The 20350-nt window shown below is 45.5% G+C and overlaps 2 protein-coding genes across 9 annotated transcripts in view; both read left to right on the top strand.

The window, feature by feature from the left end:
• TOP6BL (TOP6B like initiator of meiotic double strand breaks) overlaps positions 1-15746 on the top strand; it is a 101364-nt gene extending 85618 nt beyond the window's left edge. For both annotated transcript variants that reach the window (XM_036121470.2, XM_078057747.1), the window contains 3 exons: positions 11054-11129; positions 15289-15476; positions 15574-15746. In XM_036121470.2, the coding sequence (XP_035977363.1) occupies positions 11054-11129; positions 15289-15476; positions 15574-15639 (330 nt within the window). In that variant the 3' untranslated portion in view covers positions 15640-15746. The remainder of the gene's footprint in view (positions 1-11053; positions 11130-15288; positions 15477-15573) is intronic.
• Positions 15747-15863: 117 nt separating this feature from the next.
• Positions 15864-18987, top strand: RCE1 (Ras converting CAAX endopeptidase 1). Of its 7 annotated transcripts, none has more exons than XM_036121481.2 (8): positions 15864-16071; positions 16209-16311; positions 16411-16494; positions 16746-16824; positions 17329-17496; positions 17625-17696; positions 17924-18030; positions 18319-18460. In XM_036121481.2, the coding sequence occupies exons 1-8, from the start codon at positions 15887-15889 to the stop codon at positions 18325-18327; spliced, it is 807 nt and encodes a 268-aa protein (XP_035977374.1). In that variant the 5' UTR covers positions 15864-15886; the 3' UTR covers positions 18328-18460. The 7 variants fall into 7 exon arrangements, with proteins under 7 accessions (XP_035977374.1, XP_035977368.1, XP_035977369.1 ...); XM_036121475.2 differs by having other exon boundaries at positions 15869-16071; positions 17913-18030; positions 18319-18987; XM_036121476.2 differs by having other exon boundaries at positions 15869-16071; positions 17968-18030; positions 18319-18696.
• The last annotated feature ends 1363 nt before the right edge of the window (positions 18988-20350 follow it).

Raw genomic sequence — 20350 nt, 5'->3', positions numbered from 1 at the left:
ATGGCTGAAATTTTTCCAAATTTGATGGAATCTATAAATCCAACAGATCTAAGAATCTTAAGAAACACCAAGCCCAAGAAGCAAAACTACACCAAGACACATCATAATTAAATTGGTTAAAACCATTGGTAAAGAGAAAATCTTAAAAGCAAACAGGTGGGGAAAGCTTATTTACAAGGATAAGGATTACAGAAAATTTCTCATCAGAAACAGTATAAGCTAGAAGAAAATGGAGCAACATCTTTATAGTACTGAAGAAAAAGCCTTCAACCTAGGATTCTTTACCTAACAAAAATATCTTTTAAAAAAGAAAGATGAAATAAGGACTTTTTCTGACATACAGGAGTTGAAAGAATTCATTATCAGATGAGAAATGTAAAGGAAGTCCTTCAAGTAGAAGAAAAGTGATACCAGCTGGAAACGTGAATCTACACAAAGAAATGAAGAGTACTGAAAATGGTGACTACATGGATAAATATAAAGACTTTTTTCTTATTACTTTAATCTCTTTAAAACATAATTAACTTTTTTTTTTTTTTTTTAGAGTTTATTTGACAGAGAGACAGCGAGAGAGGGAACATAAGCAGGGGGAGTGGGAGAGGGAGAAGCAGGCTTCCTGCCGAGCAGGGAGCCCAATGTGGGGCTCAATCCCAGGACCCTGGGATGATGACCCGAGCTAAAGGCAGACGCTTAACGACTGAGCCACCCAGGTGCCCCAAAACATAATTAACTTTTAAAAACAAAAATAGCAATAATGTGAGGTTTATAACCTATGGTGAAGTAAACTGTATGACAACAGCACAAAAACCAGGAGGAGAAAAATGGAAATATACTGTTGTAAGGACTTATACTGTATGTGGAGTGGTATAATATTACTTGAAGGTAGACTGGTAAGTTAAAGATGAAAGGAACCATCAAAATAATACAACAAGGAGTTGCAACTATTGAGCCAAGAAAGGAGATAAAATGGAGCCGTAAAAAATATTCAGCCCTCCAGAGAATGAGAAGACAAGCCACAGACTGGGAAAAAATAATTGCAAAAGACACATATGGTTAAAAGACTGTTATCCAAAATATACAAAGAACTTTTAAAACTCACAATTAAAAAAATTTTAAAACAGGCCAAAAACCTTAACAGATACCTCACCAAAGAAGACACAAGATGGCAAATAAGGACATGAAAAGATGCTCCACATCATATGTCATCAGGGAAATGCAAAGTAAAACAATGAGATATCCCTACACACCTATTACGATCACCAAAATCCAGAACACTAATAACACCAAATACTATAATGGGAGAGGCAAGGATGTGGAACAATAGGAACTCTCGTTCATTGCTGGTGGGAATGCAAGATGATACAACTACTTTGGAAGGCAGTTTGGTAGTTCTTAAAAAACTAAACATACTCTTTACCATGTGACCCAATAATTATGCTCCTTGGTATTTATCCAAAGGAGTTAAAACTTAGATTCACATAGAAACCTGCACAGAGATGTTTATAGCAGCTTTCTTAATAATTGCTAAAACTTGGCAGCAACCAAGATGTCCTTCAGCAGGTGAATGGATAAATGAACTGTGGCACATCCAGACAATGGAATATTATCTTACACTAAGAAGAAATGAGCCATCAAGCCATGAAAACACATGGAGGAAGCTTAAAGGCATATTATTAAATAAAAGAAATCAATATGAAAAGGTTACATACTATATCATTCCAAGCAGATGACATTCTGGAAAAGGCAAAACTATGGAGACAGTAAAAAGATCAGTGATTTCCAGGAGTTAAAGGGAAAGGAGGAATTAATATACAAAGCACAGAGGACTTTTAGGGCAGTGAAACTACTCTTTATGATTCTGTAATGCTGGGTACATGTCATTATACATTTGTCCAGAGCCATAGAATGTACAATACTAAGAGTAATCCCTAATGTAAACTATGGACTTTGAATGATAATGATATGTCAGTGTAGGTTTATCATTTGTAACAAATGTACCACTCTGATGGGGGATGTTGATAATGGGAGAGGCTATACATATGTGGGGCAGAGGGCATATGAGAAATCTCTGTACCTTTTGCTCAGTTTTGCTATAAACTTAAAACTGGTCTAAAAAATAAAGTCTGTTTTTAAAAATAATCAAAGAGAGGGCAGAAAAAGAGGAAGAAGAAGTAAAGAGAACAAAGTACAGATGAGACAAATAGAAAGCAGTTAGCAAGATGATATATTTAAACTCAGCCATATCAATTATCGTATTAAATGTAAATGGTCTTTACAACTATTTCCATTAAAAGGCAGAGATTGTTAGATTGAATAAAGCAAGAGAACTATATGCTGCCTATAAGAATCCACTTTACAATAAAGACAGAAATGGGGCGCCTGGGTGGCTCAGTCGTTAAGCGTCTGCCTTTGGCTCAGGTCATGATCCCAGGGTCCTGGGATCGAGTCCCATATCGGGCTCCTTGCTCAGCGGGGAGCCTGCTTCTCCCTCTGCTGCTCCCTACCACTCTGCCTACTTGTGATTCCTCTCTCTCTCTCTCTGTGTCAAATAAATAAATAAAATATTTTAAAAAATAAAAAATAAAGACAGAAATAGACCATGTAAAAGGATAGAAAAAGATATACCATGTTTAAGATATATATTATATCACTAATAAAAAGAGCACTGAAGAGGGGCACCTGGCTGGCTCAGCTGGTAGAGCATGTAACTCTTGGTCTCAGGATTGTAAATTTGAGCCCATGTTGGGTGTAGAGATTACTTAAAACAAAACAAAATCTAAAAAAAAACACTGATGGGCACCTGGGTGGCTCAGTCGTTAAGCGTCTACCTTCGGCTCAGATCATGATCCCAGAGTCCTGGGATCAAGCCCCGCATCGGGCTCCCTGCTCCGCGGGAAGCCTGCTTCTCCCTCTCACACTCTCTCTGCTTGTGTTCCCTCTCTCGCTGTGTCTCTCTCTGTCAAATAAATAAAAAAAATAAAAATAAAAAATAAAAAACACTGAAGAGGCTATAAAGTAGATTTCAGAGCAAACAGTATTACTAGGGGTAAAGAGGGTCATTTCATAATGATGAATTCCATACAGTGAGTACAATGTAATGAAGATAATAGCCCCAAATATTCATGAGACTTTTTTTTTATAAAGTGGTTTTTTTTTTTTAAGATTTTATTTATTTGAGAGAGAGAGCATGAGTGGAGGGGAGGAGCAGAAGGAGAGGGACGAGCAGACTCCCCACTGAGCAGGGAGCCCGATGCGGGGTTTGATCCCAGGACCCTGAGATCACGACCTGAGCTGAAGGCAGACGCTTAACTGACTGAGCCACCCAGGTGCCCCCATTCATGAAACTTTTGAGAGAACTTTAAAATAAATGAAGAAAACTGATAGAATTGTAAGGAGAAATAGACAAATCCACAATTATATTTGGAAATTTCAACATACTTCTGTTAACAATTGATAGAACAATAGACAGAAAATCAGTAAGTCTATGGAAATCTTAAGTAACACTATGAATTAACTAGACCTAACTGACATTCATAAAACACCCTGCCCAACCACAGCAGAATATTCTTCTCAAGAACAAAAGGGACATTTAACAAGAAAGACCATATTCTGAGCCATCAAATACATCTCAATAAACTTAAAAGAATTCAAGTCATATAAAGTATTTTTTAAAAAGATTTTATTTATTTATTTGACAGAGAGAGACACAGCGAGAGCGGGAACACAAGCAGGGGGAGTGGGTGAAGGAGAAGCAGGCTTCCTGCAGAGCAGGGAGCCCGATATGGGGCTCGATATGGGGCTCGATATGGGGCTTGATCCCAGGACCCTGGGATCATGACCTGAACCAAAGGCAGACGCTTAACGACTGAGCCACCCAAGCGCCCCATATAAAGTATGTTTTTGACCACAGTAGGATTTAAGTAAAATCAATGACAGAAAGATATTTAGAAAATTCCAAATATTTGGAAATTAAATAACACACTTATAAATAACCGATGTGTCAAACACAAAATCAAAAGAGAAATTAGAAAAATATTTTAATTTAAATAGAAATGCAAATTATCAAAATCTGTGAGCTGTCTCTAAAGCAGTACTTAGAGAGAAAAATGCCTGTGTTAGGAAAGGAAAAGGTCCCAAATCAATGATCTCAGCTTTCAACTTAAACTAGAACAAGAAGAGCAAATTAAACACAAATTAAACAGAAGAAATTAAATAATAAAGTCATGGGGCGCCTGGGTGGCTCAGTCGTTAAGTGTCTACCTTCGGCTCAGGTCATGATCCCAGGGTCCTGGGATCGAGCCCCGCATCGGGCTCCCTGCTCCGCGGGAAGCCTGCTTCTCCCTTTCACACTCCCTCTGCTTGTGTCCCCTCTCTCGCTGTCTCTCTGTCAAATAAATAAATAAAATCTTTTTTTTTTTTTTTTAAAGATTTATTTATTTGACAGAGAGAGAGAGACAGCTAGAGAGGAAACACAAGCAGGGGGAGTGGAAGAGGGAGAAGCAGGCTCCTGGCTGAGCAGGGAGCCCGATGCAGGGCTCGATCCCAGGACCCTGGGATCATGACCTGAGCCGAAGGCAGACGCTTAACGACTGAGCCACCCAGGCGCCCCTAAATAAATAAAATCTTAAAAAAAGAAATAATAAAGTCAGAGTGGAAGTCAGTAAAATAGAAACCAGAAAAGCAGTAGGGAAAAATCAATGAAACTTAAAGGTGGTTTGTTGAGAGGATTAAGAAAAATTTTTTTTCAAGATTTTATTTCTTTATTTGACAGAGAAAGATAGCGAGAGAGGGAACACAAGCAGGGGGAGAGGGAGAGGGAGAAGCAGGCTTCCCGCTGAGCAGGGAGCCCGATGTGGGGCTCGATCCCAGGACCCTAGGGTCATGACCTGAGCCAAAGACAGACGCTTAACGACTGAGTCACCCAGATGCCCTGAGAGGATTAATAAAATTGATAAACATTTAGCCAGACGAATCAGGATAAAAGAGAGAAGATACAAATTTCTACTATTAGGAATTAGAGAAGTGACAATCAGATATTAAAAGGACTATCAGGGGCTATTATAAACAATGTTAAGTGTTACCATATGTTAAATGTTAAATATCATATCAGGAAATTTGACAACTTAGATTAAATGGACAAATTCCTTGAAGGACAGAAATTACTAAAGTTCACTCAAGAAGAAATAGCTCTTGGGGCACCTGGGTGGCTCAGTCGGTTAGGCATCTGCCTTCAGCTCAGGTCATGATCCCAGAGCCTTCATCAGGCTCCCTGCTCAGTGGGGAGTCTGCTTCTCCCTCTTCCTCTGCCCCTTCCCGCTCCTTCTCCCTGCTCATGTGCACGCGTGCTCTCTCTCTCTGTCTCTCTCTCTCTCAAACAAATAAATAAAATCTTAAAAAAAAAGAAGAAGAAGAAATAGCTCTATATACCTGGTCTATTATACCTGTGTCTATTAAAGAGATTGAATTTATAGTTAAAAACCTTACCTTAATATTGAGACTATTTTAAAACTCAAAACTTAAGCATAAGAAAACCCACTTTTTAAAATGGGCGCAAGATTTGAACATACATTTCACAAAAGAAGATACACAAACAGCAAATAAACGTACGAGAAAGATGCTTAACATTAGTCATTAGGGAAAATGCAAGTCAGGAGCAGTTTCACACCTATTTGGAATGAAAAGACTGACCGTACCAGGTATTGCCCAGGATGTGGAAGAACTGGAACTCTTATACCCTGTTTGTAGGAATAAAAAGTGGTACAATCACTCTGGAGAACATTTTGGCAGTTTCTTAAAAAGTTAAACATATACATCATATCCAGCCATTCTGCTCCTCTAAGTATTAATCCAAGAGAAATGAAAACATATGTCCACACAAAAATTTATATACTAATGTTCATGGCACCTCTGTCATGTAACCCCAAACTGGAAACAACCCAGTGTCAACAGGTAAATGGATAAATAAATGGTTCATTCAATGGAATACTACTTAGCAATAAAAGGAATGAACTATTGATATATACAGTAGCATGAGTGAATCTCTAAATAGCCATGCTGAATGAAAAACCTTGAAATATTGGATCAGGTGTGATAGCATCCAGGAAAAAGAAAACCCTTAAATACAAAAGGACATACTGTTTGATTGCATTTATATAAAAATTTTCAAAATGCCAACTAATCTTTACTTACAGATTAGTGGTTGCTTAAAGATAGGAGGTATAAGAGTTGGAGGGAATGATTATGAAGGTCAGAGGATACTTTTGAAGGTGATGGATGTGTTCATTATCTTGATTGGGTGATGGTTTCACAAATACGTATATATGCCCAAACTTACCTAATTGTACATTTTATATAAATACAGTTTATGTAAGTTATATTCCAATAAAGTTGCTATAAAAAATTACAGATACTGTTTCTGACAAAATAATAGGCCCTTTTGCACTTCTGCTACTTCTTTGCCTGATTAGATGGGGAAGTTCAGGTGCCTAGACACCCAAGGATCACAGCATCTTATCAATTTGCTTATCCTCCTCTGCTTTATAGTTAGAAAGGCTAGAAGATGGGAGTGAAATCCCTATAAATGCTCCCTTCACCACACCTTTTATGTACCTTCTAGGAAGCACATTCCTTGGAATGCATCTGCCATTCCCTTCAACTAGTTCACTGCAAATACTCTTGCTGGTTTCCCTCCAACTTGGAAATCTGTTGCCCACAACTTGAACAAACTAATTTCCACAAAATTCATGGTTTAAAAACCAAAAGTTTATTATCTCATGGTTCTGGAGTCCGGAAGTCTATAATCAGGGGCACGTGGGTGGCTAAGTTGGTTAGGCTTTGGAGTCTGATCGCACTTCAGGTCTTGATCTCAAGCCCAGCATGGAGCCTATTTAAAAAAATAATAAAAAAGAAGTCTGAAATCAAGGTTTTAGGAGAACTATGCTCCCTCTAAAGGCTCTAAGAATCTTTCCATTCCCCTACCAGCTTCTGGTGGCTCCAGATGTTCCTTGGCACAACACTCCAGTCTCTGCCTCCATCTTCAACACATGGCCTTTCTCCTGTGTCTCTCAAATTTCCCTCTGCCTCTTTTATAAGGACACCTGTCATTGGATTTATGGCCTACTCTAAATCCGTGATGATCTTATCTTGAGATCCTTAATTACTTTTGAAAAGAATTTTTTTTCCAAATAAGGTCACATTTACAGGTTCTGGGGGTAAAGACTCGGACATACCTTTTTGGGAGCCACTGTTCCATTCACTATAGCCATCCACACCTTCAGATTTCTAGGGATGGGTTCAGAGTAAGGCATGTACCATTATCATAGGACCTAGGATATATGGGTAGGATCTAGAAATGTTTCATCCTGTGAAGACCTTTTGCTTGGGCCTCTCTGATATTCTAGTGAGATTGCAAAAGGAAATGATCTGACCTCTTTTGCCCCATTCTGTTGCCATAGTGATAGCTCATAGCCTCAGGGCCATTCATAGCCCAATTAATTTAGCACATGGGTAGTGAACTCAAGGTCTTACCCAGTAGTCGTAGGTCTTGGAAGGAAGGAACATTCATTGAATCCTTAATCTGTGCCAAGATTTCCACTTTAATATCAAAAAGATCCTACAAATAGGTTGTAGTTTTCCCATTTTATAGATGGAGAGACTGGTTAGAGAACTTTCCTAATTTGCTCAGGATCCCATAGTCAGCAAATGTCAAGGCTAGGCTTTGCACTGAGGTCTCCTTGTTCCAAAGCCTAGTAACATTGTTACCATATAGGACTGGTATAGGAATGTTCCACACCATATAGCCCAGGGAAGATGAGTGATCAGAGGCACTCATGAGCAGAACCTCTGCTTCTGCACTCAAGATCATTATTGTTTCCCTCTGGTGATGTCCTTTTAGTGATAAATAACTTGTTAGTGGCACAAGAGTGGCACCCAATGGCTTCAGCTAAAAACTACAAGATCAATGATGATAGGTCAAATTCTTTTACCTCTGGACCAGTCCCTCAGTTTCCACTTTTATTTTATTTTATTTTTTTAAAGATTTTATTTATTTTTGACAGGGTGAACAAGCAGGGAAAGCGGCAGGCAGAGGGAGAGGGAGAAGCAGGCTCCCCACTCAGCAGGGAGCCCGATGTGGGGCTTGATCCCAGGACCCTGGGACCATGACCCGAACCAAAGGCAGACGCTTAACTGTCTGAACCACCCAGGCGCCCCAGTTTCCACTTTTAAACAGATAAAGTAGAATGGCTGAACTCTTGAATAATATAGAGTAAAACAATCTATGGCTATTATATAGTTTATGGAGAAGTAGAAGAAATGAGAGAATATGTATTTAGAGTTTTATAGAATAGGAAAAGGCCATGCCTGGAGTGAATATTTAGGGGTGTTGGCACATAGGACGTGGGCCATGAAGGAATAGACAAAGTAGTTCTCCAGGGCTAGTGTCACAGATGTGTGTAGCAGCTGAGAACATAAACCCATAATAAATAAGAGCAGTAACAGGGAAGTAGTTTTGTTAGGAAAGGTATTGTTTTCTGGGGGTGGGGGGTAGACCACAATCAAATGTCTCACAGTGTTAAATCCAAGGAGGTGTATCCCAGAGATTGGGCTGTCTCATCTGGGGGGATTGATGATGAATGAAGGGTATGCAAGATTCATCTAAGGCTGAGAGCTTTAAATCTGAGTGTGGGTATTTCCTTGGTGATACCAGTTTCAGGATAGGAGAAAGGTTTGTCTATTACATGAGATTTTCTAGGCAAGAATGAAGTAAAAGAATAAGCTTTTTCTCAAAGAAGGAAAAAAAGTGCCTGGAAATTTTTTCTTTTTTTCACACCATCAGGGCCATCTTTACCTTTCTGTGTTCCTTGGAATGTACTTAGATGTTGAAACTTTAAATAATACATGATAAGAGTATTTTTTGAGTTACAATTCACATACCATTAAATCTACCATTTTAAATTGTAGGATTCAGTGGCTTTAAATATATTCACTGTGTTGTGCAACAGTCACCACTAAATTCCACAATATCTCCATCAGGCCAAAAAGAAACCCTGTACCTATTTGTACTCAGTCCCAATTCCCCTCCTCCCATCTTCTGGCAACCACCAGTCTACTTTCTGTCTCCATGGATTTGCCTATACTGGGTATTTCATGTAAATGGAATCACATAATAGGTAGCCTTTGGCTTCTTTCACTAAGCATAATGTTTTTAAGATTCATCCATGTTGTAACATGTGACAGTGTTTCCATTTTATGGTTGAATAATACCCTTTTGTATGGATATACCACATTTTTTCTGTACATCAGTTGATGGACATTTGTGTTACTTGCACTTTTGGTGATTATGAATAATACTGTGAACATTTATGGGTGGACATATGTTTGTAATTCTCTTGGTTATGTATCTCGTAGTAGAATTGCTGGGTTATATGGTAACTCTGTGTTTAACTTTTTTTTTCTTTTTTAAAGATTTTACCTTTAAGTAATCTCTATACCCAACATGGGGCTCGAACTCACAACCCTGAGATCAAGAGTCACACGCTTTACTGACTGAGCCAGCCAGGTGCCCCACTATGTTTAATTTTTTGAGGAACTTTCAAATTATTTTCCAAACTGGCCATTTTACTTTCCCACCAGCAATGTATAATGGTTCCAATTTTTCCACATCCTCCGAGTATTGTCTATTATTACTGTTGTTGTTACTACCACCACCATCCTACTGGGTGTAAAGTGTCTCATAGTGGTTTTGATTTGCATTTCCCTAATGAATAATGATGTTGAGCATCTTTTCATGGGTTTGTTGGCCATTTGTATCTCTTCTTTGGAGAAAGGTCTCCAAATGTATCAAACCCATTTTTAAAAAAAAGATTTTATTTACTTATTTGACACAGAGAGAGAGAGCACAAGTAGGCAGAGTGGCAGGCAGAGGGAGAGGGAGAAGCAGGCCCTCTGCTGAGCAGAGAGCCTGATGCAATGTGGGGCTTGATGCCAAAACCCTGGGATCATGACCTGAGCTGAAGGCAGACGCTTAACCGACTGAGCCACCCAAGTGCCCCAAACCCATTTTTAATTAGGCTGTTATTTTACTGTTGAATTATAAGAGTTCTTTATTTTAAATACAACACCCTTATCGGATATGATTTGTAAATATTTTCTCCCATTCTTGTGGGTTGAGTTTTCGCATTATAGCCCCCTTTGAAGCACAAAAGTTTTTAATTTTCATGAAGAGGATGTCTATTTTTATGTACTTGTATTCTTGAAAAACAAGAAGCTAGGAGGATTGGGTTCTTACCTTAGTAAGAACTTTCGTTTCTCTGTCCAAATCAAACCAAGTGTGGCAGGCTTTGAAAGGCTACAGAGAACCACAGAATGTGCCCTGTGGCCTCCCAGGTTTGACCTCAGGCAGTTATATGTTGAGCACTTACCTGTGCAAGGTACACTATGCTAGCTGTAAAGGGATGCAGGCACAATGAACCTTACCTTTCAAGGAATTTAAAGTGTGGAAAATGGGGCACCTGGGTGGCTCAATCATTTGACTCTTGATTTAAGCGTTTGACTCTTGATTTCGGCTCAGGTCTTGATCTCAGGGTCGTGAGATTGAACCCTGCGTCAGGCTCCGCGCTGGGCATGGAGCCTGCTTAAGATTCTCTCTCTCCCTCTACCCTTCCACCCTTTTGTGTGTACTCTCTACATACCTAAATAAATAAATAAAATCTTTTTAAAAAATAATGTGTAAAACACACAAACAAAAATGATAAACAAGGGCAGGCAGTGCATCTTCAGAGCCCAAGGAGAGAGGCAGATGGTAAGCAGGTGACCAGAATTCGGAGGAGGAAGGAAATGCCTGGAGTGCCTGGAATGGGTTGCAAAGGCTCTGACAGAAGGAAGCTTTGATTGGAGCTGGGTAGGGGACTCACATGAGCCAGGAACAAGTACGAGGGAGTTCTAGGTGAGGGAAGACAGCCCTGTGAGGTCAACAAAGCCACCAGGCACACTTGTCTCATTGGGGCTTTTTCATGTTCCTGCAAAACTCACTTACTACTTCTGATTTTTAAAGCAGCTGCTCCCAGAGAAAAATGCAGAGCAGAGCACAGAGGATGCACATGAGAACAGCAGCCTGGAACTCCTTGCAGGTAAGGTTTCAGCTTTTCAGGTGAGCCCAGGACCAAAGCTGAGAAGTAAAAAATGTTGACTTCAAGCTTTCAAACTGCATCTTCCACCACAGCAAAATCCTGGGATTTGGTTGGCTCCCACTGCCACTAGGGGTGTTCTGGGGCAGCAGGGGGCATTCTCTCCCTAAAGCTGGTATGATAGAACTAGAAATTCCTCATAAAGTTTGTGCAGTTAAAGATAGTTGTACATGGAGGGGCAGGGCCCTGAATCCAGTTCATCCCTTTGTGTCTTTTCTCGATCATTAGTGCTGATAATGCAGCTCTCCTGGTTTTGGTTACTGCTCTGTTTGGGGCTCTAGAGATTACTCCTGGGTGCAGAACACCTCAACCTTGATGTATGTTTTGGGGAGTTGTTGTGTGTGATATGATTATACTGGTTGTTCCCCCTCCCTTCCCTCCAACACTTACACAGCCTTCAGATCCAGCAGTGGCAGAGGATGTGTGTATGGCTGGAAATCACCGTAGCCACTGGTGCCTGAGCCTGATAGTGCAGGTGCCAGGCACTATTCTGAAGTTTTAATGATTTTTTTAAAGATTTATTTATTTATTTATTTATTTATTTATTTATTTAGGGGAAGGGGTAGCAGGCACGGGGGGAGGGGCAGAGGAAGAGAGAGAAACTTAAGCAGACTCCCCACTGAGCGCAGAGCCCAAGGCGGGCTCCATCTCACAACACTGAGATCATGACCTGAGCCGAAATCAAGAGTCAGACGCTTAACTGACTGAGCCACCCAGGCACCCCGATTCTGAGCTTTAAAATGTGTTAATGCTCTTAATTCTCAAAACAATCCTCTGAGGTAGTGTTACTATTCCCATTTTACAGATATGTCAGTAAAATTACTGAAGGTCACACAGGTAGTAAATGGGAGAGCCAGAATTCAAAGCTAGATAGCCTGGCTCCAGTCTGTCTCCAAGAGCCAAGACTAGTAGGAATGCACCGTCAAAACAGTACCTGGGCTTGAGGGAATTTGGGGACTGACTTAAGCACCTATACTTTGTTGGTAAAATTCCTCTTTCCAAGGTCACAACTACAACATGCTGCATGTTGTCCAGACTTAGGCCTAAGAGGTGTTCCTGAATCATTCTATCAGTTGAGCCTTGTTTGAAATGTTGTGGGGGCTGTTGCTACTGAAAACCCTGCAGTGAAGGCTTGTATAAAGCAAAGAATCTATTTATATAAATATAGATTTGGAGATTTAAAAGAATGGATACAATTCAGTATTTATACAGTGAAGAGTAAAAAAGGAATTTCTTCCTTTCTTTAGAAGGGAGAAATTAACATTTTATCCAGCACCTTCTGTGGACGCAGGATGCTAGACTTTCCCACAGTGACCACTCTGACAGTGGTCCCCTTTGGCATGGGCAGCATTGGTCCCATTTCACAAGAGACAAGCCAGGCTCAGAGGTTGCTTTGCAGGCAGATAATCTGAATTTCAGTCTATGCTTTTTCCACTGTGCAATATAAGCCTTAAAATCTAGGTATATGTAATCCGGTGCAACCCTCTGGAAGGCTGGGTGAGCTTCTCTGCTTGATAAAGCTGCAGCTCTAGTCACCATCAATCCTATGTCCCACGTGGGCAGTTCTGCTAAAGAAAATCACTGAAAGTTGGATGATGCCACCATGTATCCACGGTCTATTCACTGGGTAGCCCTTAGCTATCAGTCCTTTATGTCATCTTCCTGGCCTTCTTGTCAGTTGCTACTCCATTCTTTAAAATGTCTACCCAGCTTCTGCCTACTGACTTAGCATCCTACTTCACACTTAGTGCCCAAACTATCAGCATGGGGCCCCATCCCTGCTAGGCTCAGGGGTGGCATTAGCCCTACTGCTTTCTCAGAACCTACTTGCATCAGCTACCACTTCTGCACCTTTAGTTTCTCTTCTGAGTTCTCTCCCCTCAGCAGGGCAATCTCTCAGTACTTAAAAAAATCTCCCATGATCTTGAACAACTTCTCTTTCTCTCCATCACATCTCAGCCAGGGTTCTCAAAAAAGCAAGCTGTACCCTCTCCCTTTCTTCCTCCCATTCTCTAATTCTAACCCAGGGCACTTGCTTTCTTTGTGGCGTCTGCGCTGCAAGGTCTCTTGTTTGGGAAGACTTCCTAAGTACCAAATTGTACATTTATCTTTACTGTGCCTGAACTATTTACAGAATTCAGCACTATAAGACTGTGACTCACCTCATTCTCCCCTCTGATCTTTCTCTTCAGCCAGCTTCCTTTGGCCACCCCCTAAACAGTGCTTGTATAGCACTCCTTCCCTAGCTGCTCTCTTCTATCCCAGGCATTGAACCTTGCCTCTGGAGCTCAAGACTTTCCAGTTGGTGTGAATAGCCCAGGCCTCTCTTGAGTGCCAGATGGGAGATTTATCTGCTCACTAAGCAGCTCCATGTGGAGGTCGCATGGTCCTACCTCTGTCAGGATTTTTTTTTTTAAGATTTTATTTATGAGAGAGAGAGGGTGAGAGAGCACAAGCAGGGGGGAAGGGCAGAGGGAGAAGCAGACTCCCCGTCAAAACAGGGAGCCCAGGGACCCCTGGGTGGCTCAGTCGTTAAGGGTCTGCTTTTGGCTCAGGTCATGATGCCAGGGTCCTGGGATCGAGCCCCATATCGGGCTCCCTGCTCAGCGGGAAGCCTGCTTCTCCCTCTCCCACTCCCCCTGCTTGTGTTCCCTCTCTCGCTGTGTCTCTCTCTGTCAAATAAATAAATAAAAATCTTTAAAAAAAAAAAAAACAAAAAACAGGGAGCCCAATGCGGGACTCAATGCGGGACTCGATCCCAAGGACCTGAGCCAAAGGCAGACACTCAAATGACTGAGCCTCCAGGCGCCTCCCCTCTGTCAGGATTAATAGCACCACTACCCATCCAGTTTTTCACATCTGAAATGAGATTCATTCAAGATGCCACTCATTCTCCTGTATCACACCTAATCTCTCACCAAGGCCTGTTGGTTTGGCCTCATGGATATACTTCTTAACCTGGTGGTGCCTCCGTCCATTCCTGCTGCCTTCACTCTCTGGGGCTCTTGAGGTCTTCATGTTCCTTTTTTTTTTTTTTTTTTTTTTTTTAAGATTTACTTATTGAAGAAAGCGAGAGAGCGCGTCGCGTGCCTGCATGCACAGGGGGTAGGGGGAGAGGGAGAGAGTCTTAAGCAGACTCCATGCTGAGCACAGAACCCCATGTGGGGCTCCATCTCATGACCCTGAGATCACGACCTGAGCCTAAACCAAGAGTCAGATGCTTAACCAATTGCACCACCCAGACACCCCAAGGTCTTCCTGTTTCTAGTTTGACTCTAAGCCACACCTGACAGAATAATCTAAAATACAAAATTAACAATACATCTCCAGTGCTTACTAAAATTCTTCACTGCCTATTTTCTACAGATAAAAATGCATTTCTTAGTCTTCTCTGATTCCTACTAACCCTTTCAGATTAATCTCCTAGACGCCCCCCACCATTTTGCATTTTATGTGGGATACTAATTAATGCCTTTGGGTATTTGCATCTTTCCACCTGGAATTCCTTTCCTCTCCCTTGTTGGTCTGGCATATTTCTCTTCATCCTTTAAAAACCCAGCTCAGACATCTCAGGGAAACTTTCTTCACCTCTAGGGATGATTAGCAGCTTCTTTTCTGTGTTCTATCGCTGGGCTTTGTACACACTTCTGCATTCTTCCTAGCATTTGTGAGCCTCACCCAGAAACAGCTCACTGAGCTACATTCTCAGGACCTGCTCAGAAGGAATCTGTGGGTACAAACTCACTTTAAATTTGCACAAGTCCATCAGTTAATGGGCACTGCTCAATGTACTGTGAGCTACGAAGGGAGAGGTGAGGCTGGCTTTCGGGCAGGGGGAATCACAGCTTGTCAGGGAGGGAGGAGCTGGACTCCATGAGAAATCTGTGTGCAGTGAATGAGTGGGCGTGAGCCCCAAGTGAGGACTGAAACCATTCTGCTGCCTCAGCCTTAAGGCCCGGAGCTGCGTTTTGATCTGGACCTGATTGAAAGGAATTTGAGGTGGGAGGGCAAGAAGAGCCGGGACCAGTTCCTCCCTTTCTTCTGCCCCAAGGGTCTTTCTAGCACGGGCCGTAGGTGCAAAAGTGGGCTTGTTTTCGCCTAGGGACCAGCGGGCAAGTGGAAAACAAGAGGCTCAAGAGGGGCTGCCTCCGGCAGGGCATGGACGAGACGCGGGCCTTCCACTCTGCCAGTACCCGGGGCCCGTCAGAGGCTGCCGCGTGCCGCACGAAGCCCACAGGGCCCTCCCTGACGCCTAGCGGGAGCAGGGGGAGCCCCGGGGGCGGCCTGGAGGTAACCGGGCGAGGGCCGCGCAGGGGAGGGCGCAGCGGGAAGGCGGAGACGGCCGCTGTCGAAGGGTCCTCACTCCGGGCTCCCTTTCCTCCCGCAGGACTCGCTCTGGCAGCAGGAGGTCTCCAATCTATCCGAGTGGCTGAGTCCCGGCCCTGAGTCCTAAGCTGGGGAGTCCCACCCCCCCAAAACCCCAAGCCCCGTGCTTCCACGCCTCCCCGGCAGCTGTTGGCGCCGCGTGCTGTCTGTTGTTCAATAAACTTGCTCGGCGCGCGCCGCCTCTGCTTCAGTGTTGGGGGCGGGGTCAGGGCGGGGCACCCGCGCTCCCGGATGACGTCGTCCGCGTTTCCGGCACGCGCGGGTCGAGCGCCGGCGGGATCGCGTCACTGGTGCGCGCCGCGGGTCCGGGCGCGATGGCGGCGCTGGGCGGGGATGGGCTGCGCCTGCTGTCGGTATCGCGGCCGGAGCGGCAGCCCGAGTCGGCGGCTCTGGGCGGTCCAGGCCCTGGGCTGTGCTGCTGGGTGTCAGTGTTCTCCTGTCTTAGCCTTGCCTGCTCCTACGTGGGCAGCCTCTACGTCTGGAAGAGTGAGCTGCCCAGGTGCGGGGGCTGCGCGCGCGGCCGGAACCCGCGCCTCCGCGAGGCGGGGCTGTGGGCGGAGCTTGGGCGAACCGGGGGCGGGGCCGCGCTATCCGGAGGCGGCTGTGGGCCCCCAGAACTTACTGCTCCCTCCGTAGGGACCATCCTGCCGTCATCAAGCGGCGTTTCACTAGCGTCTTGGTGGTGTCCAGTCTCTCGCCCCTCTGCGTGCTACTCTGGAGAGAACTCACAGGCATCCAGGTGCGGAGGAGGAGGCGGGGCAGAGGGCAAGAGGGGGAGGATCTCTGGGGTCTCTAGCGGGGAGAGAGCAAGACTGATGCCTCCTTTCCTGTGGCTCAGCCAGGCACATCCCTGCTCACCCTGATGGGCTTCAGGCTGGAGGGCATTTTCCCAGCAGCACTGCTACCCCTGCTGCTGACCATGGTGAGTGCTCGTTTTATTTTTCTCTTGTTTTTAGCATGATGTTCCTTTCCATGGTCTTTTTTTCTTTATTGTGTCCGTATTTTGACTGATGGGCCGCAGAAGTTGTGAGATGGTCCTTGGCCCTCGGGTATGCATGGGTGGGAAATCCTGGCTGAGAACAGGAGGCTTGAAGTCTCATGAAGTCTTTTCTGAGCAAGGGTGTGGATTATGGTTTAAGCCTTTCCTTTGATCGCTCGTTTTTCTGTCCCCAGATCCTTTTCCTGGGCCCACTGATGCAGCTCTCTATGGATTGCCCATGTGATCTGGCAGATGGGTTGAAGGTTGTCTTAGGTAAGTCCTTAGGGCTGAGGGAAAAAGTAGGCACAGGCAGCCCAGCTCAGTGAGAAAGGGAGTAGGTGGGCTCATGGCGGGACGTGGACACGAGATGTAGGAGATACCTGTTTCCTTATCAGTAAAATGGGAACATGTAGCAGATGGCCTTAAGAGTTGGTTTCTGACATCCAGGGAGTCCCCTAGGAAGCCCCAACAGTACTTTGTGTGGACTGAAGAACATTTGGCTGCTTCAAATCAGAGCTGGTTTTGAGTTCTGATTTTGATGTTTCCAGAATTTACGACCATGCCTCAGCTACTAATACTTTTCCTTGCAGTCCTCTTGAAACATTGTTTTGTCCTGGGTGTGATGATAAAGCTTGACTCTTATCTGTTGTCAGGAATATTGATGCCTAATCTGAGTTTGGCCAGGGAGAGGTTGTGGGAGGGGGGGCCTTTGGGGCCTCTAGGATCTCTTTGTTCAATAGCTAGTCACTAATTCTTGGTCCTGAATCCCCTCCCTAGCCCCTCGCTCCTGGGCCCGCTGCCTCACAGACATGCGTTGGCTGCGGAACCAAGTGATTGCACCCCTGACAGAAGAACTGGTATTCCGGGCCTGCATGCTGCCCATGTTAGCACCATGCACGGGCCTGGGCCCTGCCGTGTTCACCTGCCCACTCTTCTTTGGAGTTGGTGAGTTTGTCTAACCTGGTCCTGTTGAGATGTTCCCAGCATGAGAGCCAAAAATGGGGTTTGGAGCAAGGGCGCGGCCTATAAGGCAGTTGTAGAGGAATGTGACCTAGTTCTTGCCTTCCTCCCAGCCCATTTTCACCACATTTTTGAGCAGCTTCGTTTCCGCCAGAGCAGCGTGGGGAGCATCTTCTTGTCTGCAGGTGAGTCCTAGAAAGCTTGCCTGGGGCAATCCTGGGTTGGGGTGTGTAAGGGTGTCCCTGATAGCCGTTCTGGAGGAAGACTTGGGAACAGGGGGCTGTAGTACTGGAAGGGCCCCTTGCCATGGGAGTTGGGGTGTAGAGGACAGCCATAGGTCCTGGGGCAGGCAGCCACTGCCCTCAGGGGGAAGGGGATGTCTCTGGCTGATGGTTGTGCAGTGCTGGGGCAGGAAGAGCATGCAGGTGTGGTCACTCGAGGCCTCCCCGTCTCCAGCGTTCCAGTTCTCCTACACAGCTGTCTTCGGTGCCTACACTGCTTTCCTCTTCATCCGAACAGGTTGGTCCTCAGTCTCTCATGGGTCCCCCCCACCCAGGGGCTCAGGGGCCCACAGGAGTGGGTGGGAGAATGGGAATGCTGTTTGTTGTAGGAGGGGCAAGTTTCTTCCACTGTGGTCTGAGACTGGCAGAGCCAGGGCTTTTAGTCTGGTGAGGTCTGAGAGGTGGAAGAGAGCAGCGGCTGTGTGGTGTGTGTGGGCGGTCACTGATGTCCTATTTCAGGGATGTGGGTGATTAGCCCTGGAAGGGGTGGGGCTGCTCCAAAAGCTGCTCTGTCTCCCCTCCCTAGGACACCTGATTGGGCCGGTTCTTTGCCACTCCTTTTGCAATTACATGGGCTTTCCTGCCGTGTGTGCAGCCCTGGAGCATCCGCAGAGGCGGCCCCTGCTGGCAGGCTATGCTCTGGGTGTGGGACTCTTCCTGCTTCTGCTCCAGCCCCTCACGGACCCCAAGCTCTACGGCAGCCTTCCCCTTTGTGTGCTTTTGGAGCGGGCAGGGGACTCAGAGGCTCCCCTGTGCTCCTGACCCATGCTCCTGACCCATGCTCCGATGAACTCTCACGGGCTCCCCAGCCCCTCCCCACCAAGGGGTACTGCAGGGGAGGAGCTGGCTGGGGTCCCCGAGATCTCAGGAATTTTTGTAGGGGATTGAAGCCAGAGCTAGTTGAATCCCAGGGACCAAGAGAAAGGAGCAGATATCCAAAGGGTGCAGCCCCTCTCCAAAGGAGGTTGAGGAACAGCTGGGAGTGAGGGGACAAGGGGCAGGTCCCATGAACCGTGCACTCCCTTCCTCACTTTGGACTGCTGCTTTTCTGAGCTCCTCTGCCCCCATCTGCCTCTGAAAAGCTGCTCGGGGGTGGAATTTACAAAATCCCTCCCCCCAACTTCCCAGGGTTTTCTCATTGTCTTTTTGCATCAGGACTTTGTATTGAGATATTAAAGAGATTTAACTTGGGTAACATGGCCTTGAACCTTTGGAAATCAATCTATTTGGGGTCTTTTGAGTGTGCCCACCACCTTTCTTGGCTACTTTGAACACTAACCTCTGGGCAGTTCAGCCTGGTAGGCACAATTCCCTGAAGTAAAGGACAGGATGGGGTCCTCTGGATGCCTTGGGTCTGCAGCTTCCTCTCTCAGCCATGCCCCAAGTCCCAGCACAGGTGGACCTGGGACTGCAGGTGCCACATGTGAACTCGGCTCAACCTAGGGCCTCTTGGCTCCCAGGATCAGGGAATGGAACCTAGGGCCCTGACCCCAGTGATGGAGCCTCCAACCTGTGTCCCCTGAGAGGGTAGAGGGTCGACTGTAGGCTTTCCACCAGGACCTCCTCAAAGTCTACCAGCCTCACATTACACAAGGGAGAATAAACAGGTTTCAAATGGGAGGGGAACCAGCTCAGAGTCACCTGGGAGTAGAGGCTTTTCTGGCTTGGCCTCTGCCACTGTGTGGTTAGTCTGGTCTCTGGAGGAACTCAGAACAAAGACTGCAGCCCGGAGAGCACTAAGGACCCTGCTGAGCAACACTGGAACTCAGGGTTCTTTCTTAGAACTTTCTAGTGTTCTACCTGCCCTTCCTCTTGTTTTTTGAATGGTTTTCATTTCCTTGTCCCTGGGACTTTAACTTTTAAAAGAATATCATACTTTGAGGTCTCGCTCTAGACTGAAAGAGGTGGTCCCAAGTCCTGTCCCCTGAGGCTGGTGGTTGAAAGGAAATGGGTGTGCGGTCACTCCCCAGGGCACCCCCAGTTTGGCTGTGACTACACTACATTCACCTGGATCTAAAAGGTCGTCATGACAGTCACACACCTACCTTGCTGTGGAGAGCTTTCCTGTCTTCCGGCCTGTGTAGCAGCTGTTGGGGAGCCAGAGGGGGGTGAGCACGGCCCTGTTTTAGAGTGTACCTTTGGGATCTTGGGGTCCAAAGAGGAAACCCAAAACTGCCCCCCAAATTAGGTTGTGGTGCCCCAAGAGCCCTGGGCTGGCAGGGTGCTGGGGGTGTACTGCCTGCCTGGTCCCCCTGGAGACTGGGAGATCTGGGCTGTGCTCTACCCCTTCCTCATGCTCCTGCTCGGGATTGCCTGGCGCCCCCATTTCACCTCCCCTGTGGGGGCTGGGGGTGGGCAGCAGTGCAGTGACGCATGCAGGGTTGCTGTCCCCCTGCAGGTGAGGGATTCTCCCGAGGGCTTGGTTATGGGAATGGGCAGGCTTAGATCCTGAGACTGAATCCAGTACTCCTAACCTCCCACTAAACCCTCACCCACAGGTTCCCACATCCAAGGGTTTTGCCCACCTCCAGAAGTTGGCGTCTGTTTGTTTGCATGCA

This window comes from Halichoerus grypus, chromosome 11, assembly GCF_964656455.1.
Source record: "Halichoerus grypus chromosome 11, mHalGry1.hap1.1, whole genome shotgun sequence".
In the NCBI taxonomy this organism is placed as follows: Eukaryota; Metazoa; Chordata; class Mammalia; order Carnivora; family Phocidae; genus Halichoerus; species Halichoerus grypus.
This window is presented reverse-complemented; position numbering and strand designations above follow the sequence as displayed.